At 34.1% G+C, this 18,757-nt stretch overlaps 1 protein-coding gene across 1 annotated transcript in view; it reads right to left on the minus strand.

Moving 5' to 3' along the window:
- The window catches only part of LOC106140198 (A disintegrin and metalloproteinase with thrombospondin motifs adt-2), a 45,045-nt gene extending 28,681 nt beyond the window's left edge, over nucleotides 1-16,364 (minus strand). Inside the window, exon 1 of the mRNA XM_060949646.1 lies at nucleotides 16,115-16,364. Within this exon, the coding sequence (XP_060805629.1) occupies nucleotides 16,115-16,198 (84 nt within the window). The 5' untranslated portion in view covers nucleotides 16,199-16,364. The remainder of the gene's footprint in view (nucleotides 1-16,114) is intronic.
- Between the last annotated feature and the right edge of the window lie 2,393 nt (nucleotides 16,365-18,757).

Consider the following 18,757-nt stretch of genomic DNA (forward strand, 5'->3'; position numbering starts at 1 on the left):
GATGTTGTTGATCAATCAGTCAATATTAGAGTGACTTACTTAAAAACTTGGGAAAAGCTATTCTTTTAGGCGATGGGCTAGCGATCTGTCTGTCTGCGGCAACCGTTACGCAAAAATAATCCTTATAGCATGATTCAGTATTTACGCGCGATAGCTTGTTAGCCTATTTTATACATACATATCATCACGTCTATATCCCTTACGGGGTAGACAGAGCCAACAGTCTTGAAAAGACTGAAAGGCCACGTTCAGCTATTTGGCTTAATGATAGAATTGAGATTCAAATAGTGACAGGTTGCTAGCCTGTCGCCTAAAAGAGAATCCCAAGTTTGTAAGCCTATCCCTTAGTCGCCTTTTACGACATCCATGGGAAAGAGATGAAGTGGTCCTATTCTTTTTGTATTGGTGCAGGGAACCACACGGTACCAACCAACCACACGCCTAATTTATTTCATGTATAAGTTTGGTGTTTCTATATAGATTTCGATGATTCTTTTTTTATTGAATTGGTACTTATATTTATTTTTAGGAATTATGAATGATTGTGGGTGTTATTGGTATTATAAACGTCAGTGTAAAGAAATATAATCAGAAATCTCCGAACTGCTAAGCTATGAGGAATTACACTTGTAATTGTGAGTCAACCATAAAAGATAGACTTATGCTGTCTTGGGATATTTTTTTAATAATTTTATGTAGAATATTTCCGTTATACATGGTTTCGCTGTAGCTTTAACCATTAAGGCTGCACACGCGACGGAAGCTTAAAAAATCAAGTAACTTCTCCCGCTTTCCCAACATTTCCTTTCACTGCTCTGCACCTACTGATTGTAGCTTAATGAAAACTATACTATAACCTGCTCAGGAGTATGAAGAATAACTGTACCAAGTTTCGTTAAAATCCGTTAAGTAGTTTTTGTTTCTATAAAGAACATACAGACAGACAGTCAGACAGACAGACAGACAAAAATTTTACTGATTGCATTTTTGGCATCAGTATCGATCACTAATCACCCCCTGCTAGTTATTTTGAAAATATATTCCATGTACAGAATTGACCTCTCTACAGATTTATTATAAGTATAGATAGATAATCCCACCGCTGTTACCAGATAATACACCAATGCCACACTGATATGAAGTAAAATAAGTAGGCAGGTACGTTTGATTTTACCATAGATAGATCTATTCATAGTTAGAATAGATAAGAAAATATATATAAAACTCCTACGTTATTGACTGACTGACAGACAGGGTCTAGAGACTTGAAATATGGAGTTTGTGTTCCGTTCGACTTAGGGTGTACTAAGAAGGATTCAGGATTAATGGGATTTTTCACATTACGCAGGCGTCTGTTACTTTCGAATAAAAATACGTGATATGGAGGCACAGAATCAAATCGTATAAGTATCTGGGTCTTCAGATAGTATACCGTTCATCGACCAATTTCGTAACTTCGCGTCTCTTCAAACCATGACATTGGCTGAATCACCGAAAGTCCGGTGGAAGCCATAATATAGAAAATAAAGAAAGATAAAAGACAAACTAGTGTTAGGTAGGTAGGTATGCCCTCCCAAATTAAACTATATATTATACTTTTGGGCTTAATCGTAATAAAGCATAAATACACCGGCTCTCGTTACATCAATCATTATAATTTGACCTTCAAATGGTCACCCAAAACCTGACATTTTGATATTCATTTAGCTTCCGACATATTTTATGAACCGTATCTATGATGGACACTGACATGGCTACCACAGATAAATGCAAGTAGAACATTGTTTATTTATTTATTTGATGTCAATTAATCGTCCGACAATGATATTATTTTTTTTTAGTTACTTGAAGGCTCTTGTAATATGGGCTACAACTTGGTGAACGATAACATACATACATATGATCACGTCTCTATCCCTAGCGGGGTAGACAGAGCCACCAGTCTTGAAAAGGCTGATAGGCCACGCTCAGCTGTTTGGCTTAGTGATAACTAGTGAAAAAAACATACATCAGTCGATTAAATTACTAATTTAAAGCAATACAAAGATAAAAAAAGTATGATATAACAGGTATAATAATTAATTACTTTAACTATTGACTATACTGTAATTTAGAAATGTTCTTTTAAAATAAAATAAGTATCAATATTGTTTAACTTTTATTTCAGTACCTTAAAAGGTGGACTTAATATAAACCACGTGCATCCCTTATGGAATAGAGCCAGTCTTGGAAAAGTCGAATGTTATGCTCAGAATGACAAAAATGATGGAATTGTAAGCAAAGTCCTTACTTAGCTTTCCCTTGGTTGTTGCCCCAAAAAAGCTTTTTTTTGGGATAAGTAAAAATTAAGTACCTAAGCGAGCTATGTAGGAAAGCACGCAGGATTATATTAATGATAAACATGTGTGCACTTTTGACATGGTATTGTCATAATTTGTACAGTATGTTTTTACATTTGTGTGTAGGTGTATCTATAGTGGAAAATGGAAAACAAAATGCTGAAAAGTTGCACAATACAATTTGCATTTTAATTGCAATCGTTACACATAGAAACTACATTTAATTAGTTACATAGACTATTAAATAGATAGATTGGTCAATACAAACGAGGTCACTGACCATTCTGTAATATTTACGATATCAAAGAATATCGTGACTTATCACGATTTTCATTATATTTCTTGCCTAATAATGATGGATTTCAACTATCAGTCATTATTATTTTCTAAAGGTAGTTTACTTGTATAAAAAAAGCTTTATAAAATTATTTATCATAATGTTCTGGCGTTTCAAATATAAAAATGTTGGTGAGCAAAATCATAAAGAATTATTGTCTTACAACATTGTCTATGTGAAACCAATTTAAAACCATGCTTGTAATTAAAACTAAGCCTATTAAGTATTGCGTTGCGCTTGCGCATACCATGCGAAGGCGTACGCTTCATTTGTCATACATAGGTAAGGTACTGACAGATTGACTGACATGTTACAAGTTTGTTTCGTAGTCCAAATGTCCTGTAGGCTATTCACAGATCATGTAATTTTTTTCTTCTTCTTACTATTCCTTTTTTTAATTAGAGGTTTCTAATGTGTCGTTTCCGTCACATTTGAATAGGACTGCTCTATCTCTTTCTCATGGATGTCGTAAAAGAAGACTTAGGGATAGGCTTACAAACTAAGGATTCTTCTTTTAGGCGATGGGCTAGCAACCTGTCACTATTTAAATCTCAATTTCATCATGTACCACGTTCAGTTGTGCCATAGAGCTGAACGTAGCTATACAATATAACATACATACACGTCATATACCGTACCATGAACTGGATGGAATACCTTGATTCTAGAGTTATTTCATTCAGTCACGAAATCGATCAGTTATTACGACATTATTATTTGAAACTGCATTCATGTTTGAAGCGAACGGAAAACGACACAGATATAATAAAATTCTTTTCATTACATAATTTTTTTTTATAATATCAAAATATAATAGAATAGAGAAATAGTGTGTCTATTTGTACATTTAATACACTAGCTGCGCCCCGGAGTTTCGCTTTCATGGGAATTCCGGGATTAAAAGTATTTTATATTTTATTATGTTATTCTACACGTGTAGGTACCAAATTTTATTAAAATCTGATCAGTAATTTAAACATTGAAATTCTAATATAAGTTTATAGGCTTTAAAATACCCAGACAATGTAAATATTTTGACCATTATTTACTGAATCAACTCTATGATAGACTCTTTTACGCGAATGAATTCGTGAAATTACTAATACTGACATACTAGGAAATTTGTAAACATTTTTAGACTAACCTACCTATAAAGAAGGCGTTTCAAATAACATCCTTGACATTTTATATTCAGAAAAGGTTTTTTATTATGAGGCGACGACGGTCTTCGATTTTTCATGTTTTATCGATGCGAAAGCATTGAATCATGTCATGATAAAACGTATCAATAGCGCATTTCCCCAACCGGTATTGCATGAGAATCGCGTTAAATCGTTGAAATATGCGCATGTTAATATGCATGCATGCTATTGTCGTGCGGAAGACTGGGAAATAACGTACTTGTAGTGCAGTGATAGTTGTAAAGTTTGCTTCCGATGCTTAGACGATAAAAAAAGGAAATGTTATTTTTAACATACATACATTTAAGCATGTCTTTATCCTTTGCGGGGTAGGCAAAGCCAACGATACTTGTCTCACGTTGTGACGTGACGTGTCACGTTGTGTTTTCAATCGTAGTAGGTAAAGTCGAATTTATCCTGCGTTCACTTGCTGACGCGCATGCGATTATTATTCTTTACAGCGAATATTGATCTTATGAGTAAAGCAAATAAGATTAAATTAATTCGTTATTATTTTCAACATGATGAATGTATATGGTAATAAGTGTATTATTTTTATCTTATTTGTTATAATGTGGTGTTTCAGCGCACGAGCGCACTTGAAGACGGCCGTCACTGATCGTGGTTATAGGCGGACCCCGGGCTCCAAAGACGTAAAAACGCAATTTGGACTAAGACAAGAATCCTCTTTACAGTCAAAAAACGATCATCATCTTTTCCGATAATGGAAGTTGATGTAAAAATTGATTAAAAAAATTTTACTTAAGAAATTCTTTGTTGAATTTATATCGATGTGCAACAGTCTTTACTAGGTATATTGCATCTCTTAAGTTCGTTAACCTTGTTTATAAACTTACTAGCTGTATCTTCGTCCGCGTGGAATAGTTATTTTCGGCATCATTGCAGCCCTCAGGGATGAATAAATTTCCCCGTTTTTTTTCACATACTTCATTATTTACTCGCTCCTAATAGTTGCAGCGAGATGTTAGATAGCCTAAAGCCTTCCTCGATAAATGGTCTATTGAACACAAAAAGATTTTTTAAATTCGAATCAGTAGTTTCTGAGAATATTAGTATAGATATAGTATGTGGCCTTAACCAACCAATAAATTTATAACTTTTTCAAAATACATCTTAATACTTCTATAGAACTGCTAAATCACTTAATTAAAACTCTTATATTAACATAAATACATATAAAGTCTATATCCCTTGCGGGGTAGACTGAGCCAACGGTCTTGAAAAGACTGATAGTTTCAAGAAGATTTGTTCAGAGGTTAACGCGTGAAGAGACAACAAACAAACAAATATACTTTCGCATTTATAATATTATTATTTAGGATAAAGCCGTACTTAGCAGAACATTATTACCTTAATCACAAAGTAGGTTGAAACATATTTGATAAAATTTGCCAAATAACGACCATCATTGTCCATCCCGCCAGACAGCCACAGCTGACCGCTTCGTAAAAACATTAGTTCCGATTCGGTCAAACGCCTCTGCCTCTAACGCAAAAAAAAAATACAATTTCACTATGATCATAGTTGCGTTTTGATTGCGCAATAGTTATTCGTGACGAGATACAATGTATTTGTTATTATATTTTGTCTTCTGTTAGATATTACGAGTGATATTATTAATTTTAATTTGAAGTTAGGTTATGAAAAGGTATTTTAATGTTGATGAAGCAAAATTGCCGTGTTGTTCCCAGCACCAATAGAAAAAAGAATAGGACCACTCCACCTTTTTCCCATGGATGTCGTAAAAGACAACTAAGGCAGAGGTTTATAAACCTGGGATTGTTCTTTTAGTCGATGGGCTAGCAACTTGTCTATTAATGGGTATGGTTAAAAAACACCACTTAGCGAATTAGAAACTGCAGTAAGATACGCTACGCTACCTACGATGAAATATGCAGATAACGCCTTTCATACCTTCCTTACTTACATAGTAAGGAAGAAAGCGGTTGTTTACTGTTTTAGTAGCTGGGTCCATTCAACGTAAGGCCAGGGTCCTTATTAAGGAATTATTCGAGTTTGGCAAACGATGAATCCGTGTAGCATGTATTTCCTTGCTTTTATAAATCAGTGAATGTGTGTGCATGTAAAATTCTTACTTTTATTTCCGAGTGATGCATTTTAAATTATATTTATGTATGTATGTATACATACATAAATATAATCACGTCTACATCCCATGCGGGGTAGACAGAGCCAACGGTCTTGAAAATACTGATGGGCCACGATCAGCTGTTTAACTTACTGATAGAATTGAGATTCAAATAAAGGGTGACTTTCAATTCAACTGCATAAATTTAACTGTTAAGTGTACTCATCTAAAGGATATTTAAAAACGTTAAAAGAAAAGAATCGGTTCATATTTCAAAAAGTACGAAAAAAAATTAAAGTATCAAAATCCACGATCCTAAATACGTCATATCACCCCGGCGGAAAAGCGACGCGTAAGATTCAGAGGTCAACGACACAATTCATTCAGCTGAGCGAACTCGAATACTCTGTACTTTACTTGATCTTGATATATACTAGAAAAATAATTTATTTTTCAGACATTTATTTACATGTTTAGTTTTAATTTCTTTTTGTAGTATTGGTCTTTAATAAAGCGTGTGACGTAGTTTTTGAGAGTTTTAAATGTAAAAATGATGACGTTTAATTTAAATAAAAAAAGGCTCAAACAGCTCAGAAGCATGGGTATAGTCTATGTTTAAAAGGATGCAGTTGTTTTAAATGTCACCCTGTATAAAGTGAAAGGTTGAAAGCCCGTCGCCCAAAAGAAGACTCCCAAGTTTATAAGCCTATTCCTTAGTCGCTTATTTTTTTCTATTGGTGCCTAGAAACCACACGGCACTGTCGGGAACCACCACAAAATGTACAAAAATGAACAATGAAAACATAAAAATACTTTTTGTCAAAAAAATTTAACCTCTTGGCCAATGACAATTAACGTTCAGCTGGTTAGGTTTTGAGATTCACATAGTGACAGTTTGCTAGCCCATTGCCTGAAAAAAGAATCTTAAGTGTATTTAGCCTTTTTGTTCATTTACTACATCAATCTGAACTCTCTACTATGGCAAAATTTCATCACAGTTCAATGTATCTTTAGAAATGAAAGTGATACTATGTTGTATTAAAATTTGGTATGCAGGCAACTCAAAATCGGCCCAGCACGTATATCAGTTAAGCGTAGGTGTGCTATAAACCAGCTACTTTGTAAGCTTGGTTCGCGTAACAAGATCATAAATTGTCCTGTGTAGACTGGGTATTACATAAGTAAACTATCTGTGACTAATTATTTTTATCATAGGAACATTTGCTGAGAAAGAATGGTTGTTGTTTTAAATAAGATTACTCATTACTGAATTCAGATTGCCGTGTGGTACCAATATAAAAAAGAATAGGACCACTCCATTGATTTCCCATGTATGTCGTAAAGGCGACTAAGGGATGCTTGTAATCTTGGGATTCTTGTTTTAGGCGATTGGCAAGGAACCTGTCACTACTTGAATCTCAACTCTTTCATTAAACCTTACAGCTAAACGTGGCCTGTCAGTCTTTCAAGACGACTGGCTCTGTCTACCCCGGGATTTAGATGTGATTATATGAATGAAAGACTTAAAAAAAGAATACTACAATCCTTTGGCGGCACGATGAGCCGAATTAAAAAAATATATAAATATAAATAAGATATAATGAATGAATTTATTTGAAACAACTCAAAAAGAGAATGCTTAGATGGTTCGGTCTTGTGGAGAGGCTAAATAAAAGCAGGTTGATTAAGCAAAAATACAAGGGAAGTTTGAATGCGAACGTTGAAGTTAAGGCTTAGACAAACGTACCTTGAACAAATCGTAGTGGTTTTGGCAGAAGGTCAGGTCAAGATACCCTTAAACTAGAGAGTAGTATTAAAATTATCCAAAGAATGGCGCTAAGTAGACGAGATTTGGAATCAATTCCCTTATAGCGTATTGGGTTAAAATTTGAGTACATAATGTCACTGTAGCGGGAGCGATGATTCGGCTCGACCGCCACCAAAAGATCTTCAGCCAGGCTAGGTGTTATGCCTGGGGAACCGCGGCTCCAACGATGTTGTATCGGAGATTGCATATATTATGATCCAATCCATGAAATCTTTGAAAGCTGTTTTTGACTGATAGCGTTGCGTGATTTTGTTTTTGTGATTTGTGTCGTAAACATGTCGCCAAATCACTAATATTTTAATGTCCTAAAAACATGAAGATGTCAATAAAATTTTTCTCTAAATAGCAACCAGAGCGTTGTATGTTTCTCGTGTGAATTGCCCCTGTAAATGATGGCGCCACTAGGGTTGCCAAACGTCGGGTATTTCTCGATTGGTCGCTCTTAAGTGTGTTTTTATGTCAAAAAAATCCTGGATTCTGGAGTAACAGGGAGAATAATTTATTTCACTTTGGCCAAAGCTTTTTAAAGTTTTACTTCGGTTTTTTTATTTATTTAAACTTTATGCACTTGAAATGTACAACAGATGGATTTAATGCCACAAGGCATTCTCTGCCAGTAGAACCTTTGGACCAAACTGAGATGGATGTACGGGTGGTGTATCAGTTATTTTCAAAATATTAGGTTTATTTTACAACAGCCAGGGTACCTAAAGATTGTTTGTAGAAAGTGATGCCTGTAAATGAAGCAAAAGAAGTGAGCAGATGCAAGGATAGTGGAACATGTGTTATTTTCCTCCTTCTTCATGAAAATACGTGTTTTTAAATACATATGTATATAATCAAGTCTATATCCCTTGCGGGGTAGACAAAGCCAACAGTCCTATTTTTATGTTCGTATTTATTAAAATTTTATTGCACATTATCTTACCCGCCTACCAGGTAAAAAATTAGGCATTATTATTATGCGTTATTTATACTCTGTTATACGTATGTTACACATTGTCAACTACATCTCTTTAGAATATTGCTATAATTTTCTGGAATGTCAGCAGAAAGGGCAGCCCTAAACACAGAGCATTGAACGACATTTGCTTTGTGGCAATACCGGCCATCTTGAGTTTTCATTGTGCCCGTCTTTCGTAATGTACTTTATGGTTTTTGAGACCATTCTTTGGCCAACAGATGTTTGCTAATGTGAAGCAATGACAGACAAGCAATTATTAAAAATTAAGAAACATGTTAATTCCAAGACTAACATAGGCCTCCACTGCCAATCAACTTGGGACGACAATATATTTTTCGTATGTGTGTATGTTTGTAATTCTAATGGTGCCGGGAACCATATGGCACCATTAGAATTGGATGTCGTAAAAGGCTACTAAGGGATAGGCTTATAAACTTGGGATTCTTCTTTTAGGCCTATGGGCTAGCAACCTGTCAATATTTGAATCTCAATTCTATCACTAAGCCAAACAGCTGAGCGTGGCCTATCAGTCTTTCAAGACTGGTGGCTCTCGGTAGGGCGTGATAGGCGTGATCATATGTATGTATGTATGTTTGTAACGCGACAATTTTTGAATTTAGATGGATTTTGGAATGGAAGTATGTACCTACTTTATGTAGTCAACAGAATTTTTAAGTCCGTAGGGCATTAAAATCTATCAAGTAGTTATCAAGATATTTACATTTTCATAAGAAATAAAAGTTTTCACCATTTCTAGGTTCGCGTTGAACGACTAACAAGTATTATTTACGATAACATGGTTGAACATACTAGCGGAAGAACAGAGTGCAGTAAACTTTATCTCCAAGATCCAAATGTTAACTTTCGCAATTATCTCGTGACTTGTCATGATCGGCGACTGTCGTGTGCTTTCCTGTAATTTTTGTTGTAATTTTAGGTAATTTGGATCTGAAGCCGTGACTCCGTGATGGTGTGCTGAGCGAGAAAATCTGTTTGAACTCAACTTTACTGTTTTTACGTGACATCAATTTGATGCTTTGAATAATAAGTTGTCAAGTTTTGAGTGAAATTTGTCAAATCTTTAGCATTCTCGAAGAGAGGAGAGCTCTCCAAACACGATAAAAATTAGGTTTATTTGCACGCACAGATGAAATAAATACAGCTATTAATTATACTAAAAATTATCTATATTATTGGTAATTTAATAACTGAACGTAGCCTATCAGTCTTTTCAAGACTGTTCGCTCTGTCTACCCCGCAAGGGATATAGACGTGATTGTATGTATGTATGTATATTTTTGGAGCACTTACTTACATTTGAAATTATATTTTTTTTCTATCCTTCTAATAGGTATGTAAATTACTCCGACTACTGAATTAAATTTGATGTAATGTGTGTTGTACGTCTAACTTAAGGTCTAACTTAAAAATTGGCACAACAATACGACTTTGCGCTCAAAATTTTAACAAAAGTGATATAACGTGTACGAATTTCGCGGGCAAAAGCTAGGTATACTATAAAAAAAAAAACAATGCCGATGCTACCAACCTTATTTGAATAAAATTCTCGTAAAAGCAAGTGAATTGTGACTGCGTTTATTTTGTGAGCTGTATAATCAAGATTACTTTTATTTTTTTCTAACTTTTATATGTTTTTTTCTGTGAGAACTCCTATTTATTTAGTATCTCTAAAATGTTTCTGCAAACAATTAAGAATGTGGTGAGCAATGTACGAAATATACTAACGCAGTTAAAAATGATTTTCCTTGTAGTAATACATATATATTTTACATCATGTAATCAATTAATTATTCAATATTTTATTTTTTACTTGACACATATAATTTTAAAGACGATTAAGGGATAGTCTTATAAACGTGGGATTCTTCATTTAAGTGATGGGCTGGCAACCTGATACAATTTGTATGTCAATTCAATCATCAAGCCAACCTCTGGACGTGGCCGATCAGTCTTATCGAAACTGTTGGATCTGTCTACCCCTACTACTTAAATTTTAATGTGTCAAAGTTTTAAAGAAACTCCTTTCTGAATCTTGTCTCTCACGCCGTGATATCAAAATAACAGTAAGCTTAGTTAATTAGTAAAAACAAACATTAACTCTGCTATTTCTGCTTCTACAAAAGTTGTTAAATAACAGTTTTATAACCAGTAATGACCTTCTACTCTGCCTCGATAATTGTTAGAAGGGAATATCACGTTTGAAAGTGCTCCAACTGGTTTAACTTATAGGGTTAGTTAGCAACTATGTATTGAGGAAAAGAGAGCCTTGATTTTGGTCCTTCCTAAAAATACCACATCTGCCTTAAAACCAGTATCTTTTCAATTGCCACGATCTTTGTGTAGAAAGTATAGTTGCAAAGTTAGTTATTCCTACAGAAGATAGAAGGAGAAAAGAGGAGAAAAATAATCAGTTAAAAATTACTATATGAATATCCTATAAAGGCGAAAGTTTGTATGGATGTATGGATGTTTGTTACTCTTTCACGCAAAAACTACTGAACCGATTACCATGAAATTTGGTATGTAGGTAGCTGAAGACCCAGAATAACACATAGGCTACTTTTTATCCCAGAGTTCCCGCGGGATTGATAGGGTTTCCATGCGGACGAAGTCGCGGGCGGCCTCTAGTAAAATATATATTTTTAACAATAAATACAAATTCTGACATTATTTCCTCACTAAAAAAACCATGACAACCGTTGCTATGGCGTATACAAAGAAGGTCGCCTACACTTGCATATTTAGTATACAGTATTTGAACGTTTTTTAATTGATAAATTGTATTAGATTATTATACATTCATACATATTATCACGTATATATCCCTTGCAAGGTAGACAGAGCCAACAAGTGTGGCTTTATAAAGGAATTGAGATTCAAGTAGTGACAGGTTGCTAGCCCATCGCCTATAAGAAGAGCCCCAAGTTTATAAAGTGTTTTGGATTATCATACCGTGGTATATTCTGGCAAATATCATTCTGCTTCGGCAAATGGTATAAATATATCAAAAAATTCCCATCACGATGCAAAAATTTTTACGAAACACTAAGATAGTCACAGTCAGATAATCTGGCCAACTTAATGGTGTTAAAATTGCTACATACAGTTGCGATAGCCCGGCTTTTCATGGGTGAAATATTGCCTTGCAAGGTTCCGTTCAAATGCAAATAGTTTGAAATGTATTGTCAATAAAATTATGTGAAAATATTTGAGGTTATTTTGTAATGTAAGTTACAAAACTAATTAACTATTGAATGAATGCCGTGTGGTCTGCGTCACTTTAGGATAGGACCAAACCATGTCTTTACCATGAATGTTGTAAATAGCGACAGTGGTATAGGTTTAACAATTTGGGTCTATAGTTGAATCTCAATTTCATTGTTACGTCATAACCTTAACTGGACGTGGTCTTTCAGTCTTTGCGAGACTGTCGGCTCTGTCTACCCTGTAAGGGTTAAGGACTGAGAGAAGACAAGGAATCCCAAGTTTATCCCTTAGTAACGACGTCCATGGGAAAATATGGATTGGTTCTATTCTAAAGTATTTAAAACCACACGGCAGGAATCGAGATTAATAGGTATTTCTTATTAAGTACTGTACTAATTATTTTTTTCTGCATCTCAGTGTCATGATTGTTTCACAGGGGTCACTTAGTTATAAACTGAGTTAAACTGAATTACAGGTCAAGGTACCGAAATTTGAATGGAAGGAATCAGAGTTAATTCCTAAATTACGAACGACCGTGACATAGGATGCCTAAATAGCTGTGGGTGGTGTTACTAGGCCCGGCAGAGTTAAATCTCGATTTAAGAACGTTGGTGGACGCGTGGTTGAAGTACATTAGTTTGATTACCAACCAATGTTCTAACGGTGAGGGAACAAATCATGAGAAATCCTGCAAATAAGTTGAAAAAAAAAAATAACCTATTTTGCCCTCGGATAAATAATGTAACTTTATTCATATCATACAAATTTGGTCAGGGGTTTAGCCGTAAAAGCGTAATAGACAGACAAACGTTGGAATTTGTGATTAAAAGTAAGTATAATCGTTCATATTCTTTTGATATGAACGTAATTATATCACATTTTAATTGTTAACCAAGGTTTTTGGTCCATTTTTATCAATTTAGTGATAATGATATATTTGAGTGCGCACATTTATCTTAAGTAAGAATAAAAATTGCTCTCCAGATAAGAGTTGTTAGGCAGACTTTAAGGCTATCTCTAGGCTATCTAGAAAAAAAGGTTATCCATCAACGTAATTCAAACAGAATTGGATACAACCGGGTCAGACTAAATTGGGATGTATTATATTATAAAAATGATAAGAGTGCGATGACCTCAATTCATATTAATTCTGCCAATGGGGTACTATGTGATCTTTTTCCTGTTTCTTGTAGATATGAATGAAATAATTTTACTATAGCACATCATTTTCGCTGGTTCAGGTTGCATGTCTATATTACCCCACAGTTTTCTGTATAAATAACCCCACTGTTTTTCTATACCACCCCACAGTTTTTCTATATTATCCCACAGTTTTTCTATATTACCCCACAGTTTTTCTTTATTACCACACAGTTTTACCAAATTTATAAATCTCAAAATATCGTCGAGAATAATATTGTATTAGAGGAATACTTAACATTTCATTGAAACTTGCTTTTCCCGCACAAATAGACGTTTATCGCAAATCCAGCAGAATAAGTCTATATTCCGGGATAATATAATATCTTATCGAAAAACTTACAATCATGTCTATATCCCTTCCGGGGAAGACAGAGCCAACAGTTATCAAAAGACTGAATGGCCATGTTCAGCCGTTTGACTTAATGAAAGAATTGAGATTCAAATAGTGATTATTTATATTAGCTTTCTGAGAAACTTACAATGTTATTTTGCTTCCCAGAATAAAATGTAGTTTAAAGAACAGTCCGCTTTTAATGAACTTTCTTTGGGAACTGACAGTTTTTATACTTAGTCGCTATTTACAACAATAGGCACTTTACCTACTTTAGGACACAAAGAGAACCAAGTCACTTTCTCCAGTTCTATAAACTATTATGCAACAAATTGTCATAAGTTAATACTTTGTGCAAACGAATGTCAGTTTAAAAAAATCATAAAGATAATGGGCAATAGTTGACTGTTAGATAATAAGTACTTTTGGCGTTAAGTTTGATGATGTTTCTTAACTTAAGTACGGGGAACCACACGGCATAATTTAATTTTGAAGCGCGTATTCCGCTTGGCTAAATTGAGTAGTAAGCTAAATCTAATTCAAACCGGTTATCTCTAAAACATTTGTAGGGGAACCTAACTCATTTTTTAACATATTAATTATGTAAATAAATTACGCTCAAATTAATTGTACATAGGTAACTAAGAAAACAGTCTTTGATACCTAGTTGCGACAGTTATAACCTGTGCTAGGTGCTTGGTGCTTTCACCGTGAAAATATATTTCTTCTTTCTCCTGGCTTTAGTCCCGGTTGCATCCTCATCACTCTGGAGAGAAGCTCGGCCTTTGCCTTTGACCATGGATCCTGGATTGGGTAAGTCAGGTTTTTAGACAAAGCGACTCCCATTTGAACTGAGCAACCTTTGCAGGTAAATTATAGCCGTATTGGATCGATCATGGTCACACATCCAGTTGCCTGATTGTGAAGGTTTCCTCACCATGTTTTCGCTCACCGTAAGAGCATCATCAATGTACATAACTCCGAATAGTCATTGGTTCATGGTCGAGGTGTGCCTTTCTGCGCATAACCTTACCGATTCGAGTAAAATTATATATAAGTAAAATTATATAAAATAGAATAGATTTATTTTCAAAATCACTTAAATCTAGTTATAACTACTACCGCTTCCAAAGCTCATGTGTGGAGAAACAAACTACACTGCAGCATTTTCATCGGACGTATTTCTTCAGGATCATTTTTATATCATTGCAATCCTTTAAACAGGTGGATCAGAGGACAGTTAATTTGGCACCAACATCAAAATGACGAAAATAAAATCAGCTGTTTTATACGTTTTGGTTGCCCGTGTGTGTTGTTTTGTATCCCGTACCTCTTGTATAAAGCAGGTAGGTAATATTTTTTTCACGATTTCGAAGTAAGTCCCGTAGTAAAAGTTGTTCAGTTTGATGCGCAATGTTAATCAGCACAACTAACTGAACAACTTTAACTGTTAAAAGGATGCCAGTGAATTAAAATTTACCCTGTATAAATATATTTTCATCCACATTACAAAAGGTTTAAAGTTACCTATAGGTAAAGTTTTTTTCTTCTTAGTTTATCATTAATTGTCTACAGTTAGTTTATAGCTTAGTCAAAGCGTTAAATTAAAGTTTTAAATAAGTTGTTAAATAAATTCACCATTAAATTTTTAATGTTACAGCGAAAGTGTAATAGATTTAAACCAATTATGTTAAATTGGACCTCATAATGTTTGGTTACTTTCGCGTTTGTAACGGAATATTGCGTAATATTTTTTATCGTTATTACGATCTTTTATGAAATAAGTTTAGACGTTCAAAAAATATGAGGTTGTTGCTGGTTGAATCGCAATTATTGGTCTTTTTAACTTTTTGATTGAGATTAAAATTATTAATTAACAAGTTTAATTGACAAATGGTCTAATAAGCTAAGACAACCTTTTTGCAAGTAAATAATAACAAAAGTTTTTTATTTCATAAAGAAATAAAAATAATTTGTATCGCATTCCGCGTGATGGTATAGTATAGTCCGAACAGATTTTGAAACTGCGTTTTCCAACAACACGCAACAATTCGAGTAATAACAAAAATAAATAAATTTCGTCATTCACTTAATGACGTCATGCTACGAAAACTAAAAGATTTATTTATGAATGAAAATCTTCGTAAATCACTGAAAAAGAGTGTTCAAATACAGATTAACTTTTGAAGAAAAAAAGAAAATACTTAGTTTTGGAAAACATAACTTACTTAGCCGATTTGGCCGATTTTAATAGGTATTCAACATAGACATTTTCAATTTAATCAAGTTAATGAAAACAAAACCATCGTGGAGTTACCCCACTGAGGATTAATTCTATCTGCTAATTCAGTCGCAAAGTGATTTAATTCTTTCGACAGTTTTAGTAATTGGGACTACACTATCAATATACCTACATGTGTAAGTATAAAACATTCTTTGCCAATAGCTAATCGCTAAGTACTTACTTTGTTGCAGACAGTCCATTTAAAAATTTAAATATGTACAGAGCCACTAGCCGGTTTTGACAATAATATCAAATGTTTCTAGTGTAGGTATTTACCTGTAAGAGTGACATTTACGAAAAATAACTTACATTATTTCCGAACTTCTCGCTTTTAACATCCAGAATCGAACTTAGGGCCGCCACCAGAAACACTTTCCTCCAATACACAACCATATTAACACGCACTTAAATAATAATAATTAAATCTTAAACAATGTCACATTTTTCTAATCATAAAAAAAAAATATTAAAATTAAAAAATAATCGTGTTCCCGCTACCGAAATTGGCGCGCAATTTTGACGTTTAAACTTTTTAACTTTTGGAACAGATGCGCGCGCATTCCGCGGTTTGGTACGCAAAGGAATAACCTTCTATGCGGCTTTTCACCATGGAATTGCGACAGGCGGCAGTTCGCGGTGTTTTGCAGCCCGCAACTGCGCGGTATAGTGCAATTGATATAGAACACGGTTAGAATGGATAGTGTTGTGATAACGTCGATAAAATTAGGCACCAAATTATTAAGTTTGTTTCCAAAATAAAGTTTAATTTTTTTGCGTACAATTCTTTTGTTTTGAAGATGTAATATTATAAGTACCTAAGTCAAGTTTTTACACGAAGCGACTCCCGTCTGACTTACTCTACCTTGCAGAGGATCCTAACTCTTATTGTAGTTGTCTGAATGTGCAAGTTTCCCATTACACACCATTAGTTCTATCTCTAGCAGCATTACATTACATAAAATATTTTAAAATGAATAAAAATCTGTTATTACATCACTCGAGCGCTTTAAAAGTATGATTTGACTCCACCCTTTTGATGTTTGCAGACAATAGGTACGAAAGTCATTTCATTTATTCATAATATAATCACATCTATATCCCTTCCGCGGTAGACAGAGCCAGCCATCTTGAAATACTGGCCATGTTCAGCTGTTTGTCTTAATGATAGAATTGAACAATTGCCGTGTGATTCCCGGCACCAATACAAAAAAGAATAGGACCACTCCATCTCGTTCCCATGGATGTCGTAAAAGGCGACTAAGGGATAGGCTTATAAACTTGGGCTTTGGCTTATAAATTCTTCTTTTAGGCGATGGTCTAGCAACCCGTCACTATTTGAATCTCAATTCTATCATTAAGCCAAACAGCTGAACGTGGCCTATCAGTCTTTTCAAGACTGTTGGCTCTGTCTACCCCGTAAGGTATGAAGACACTTTCGTATTGTTCAACATACATACATACATATGATATGTATGTATGTATGTTGAACAATACGAAAGTGTTTGTTTGAAATTGCAACATGAAAGTGATTTTTTTCTAAGTTATCGAATTTCTTTGATGAAAATTGCGTCAACACTAGCGAAAGTATTTTACTTTCTTAGAGAATCCTATAAATGTGTATATATATATATCAAGTATCCGTATTTATAAATCTCTATAAAAATAAAATACTTTCATTAGAAAATATTGACAGAGATTAAATATTAGATATTTTTTCATAAAAATTAATCTGTTTGATGCTTCTATCAATTTTATAGCACCATGAGTATCTACATACATATCATCACGTCTATATCCCTTACGGGGTAGACAGAGCCAACATTCTTGAAAAGACTGAAAGGCTACGTTCAGCTGTTTGGCTTATTGATAGAATTGAGATTGAAATAGTGACAGGTTGCTAGCCCATCGCTTAAAAGAAGAATCCTTAGTTTATAAGCCTTTCCCTTGGTCGCCTTTACGACATTCATGGGATTGGGACGGAGTGGTCCCATTCTTTTTTTTTATTGGTGCCGGGAACCACATAGCACGATCTAGTATATATTATAAAACAGGAAAGTAAGTAAAACAGTGAAAATGTGCTCAGTAAGCTATGAATCGGAGTTCCGCTTCGATTAATACCTCTCTCGCGCAGATTAAAACAAAAAATGTGTGGAGTCGACGTTGTGTAAATAAGAAATTTATAAAACTACCTAAACGAGCATACTGTCCACCTGAATATAAGTGTTATATTTTAATTATTGTTAGATTTTACTTTATGCTATCATGTACGAGGTGATAAAAACCGTTTAAATATAGTTTCAATTGAAAGACGATTGTATAAGGTTACTTTTTAAACTTTATGTACGTAAAATGTACAACAAGCCAATGCCTCTCTTTACATTTTCCTGTCGTGGGCTTACTGAAAGAAATTTCTCTGGAGTAGTGTCTTTGTACAAAATTTCTCTTTAGTTTAAATTCAATTCTTACTTTTTCCTGGACATAAATACCTATATAAATAAAATAATAAATAAAAAATTAACAAATGAATAATAACTTTGTGAGAGAAAATAGTTAAAAATTGTTGAAATTTTGTCAGAAATTCATCCATAGGAAGAACAAAAATCTTTTTAGTACAATACTACCTATCAATAAAATGTTAACTGTCGTAAGTTAATTTTGTATTAAATCCAAAGCTAAATAACATATGAAAACATTTCGTCATTTTTGTATCTTTGTAAATATATGCGATTAGATTATATTCCAGAGAGAGATATTTAATTCAAAAATAAAAAATAAGAATATTTTATAACAGCGACTCTATTCCTTTCACTAGTCTCTATTGTATAGTTCAGATCGCATTCGATATGTCACACCACACACGTTCCGTATGCATGTCCATTGTTATGCCTTTCTCTCCGCGGCTCTTGCAATCTTATTGTTCACGGCATATCCAAAAGTAAGCCGAAACGGGAT

The sequence above is a fragment of the Amyelois transitella genome, chromosome 19, assembly GCF_032362555.1.
Source record: "Amyelois transitella isolate CPQ chromosome 19, ilAmyTran1.1, whole genome shotgun sequence".
Taxonomy (NCBI): domain Eukaryota; kingdom Metazoa; phylum Arthropoda; class Insecta; order Lepidoptera; family Pyralidae; genus Amyelois; species Amyelois transitella.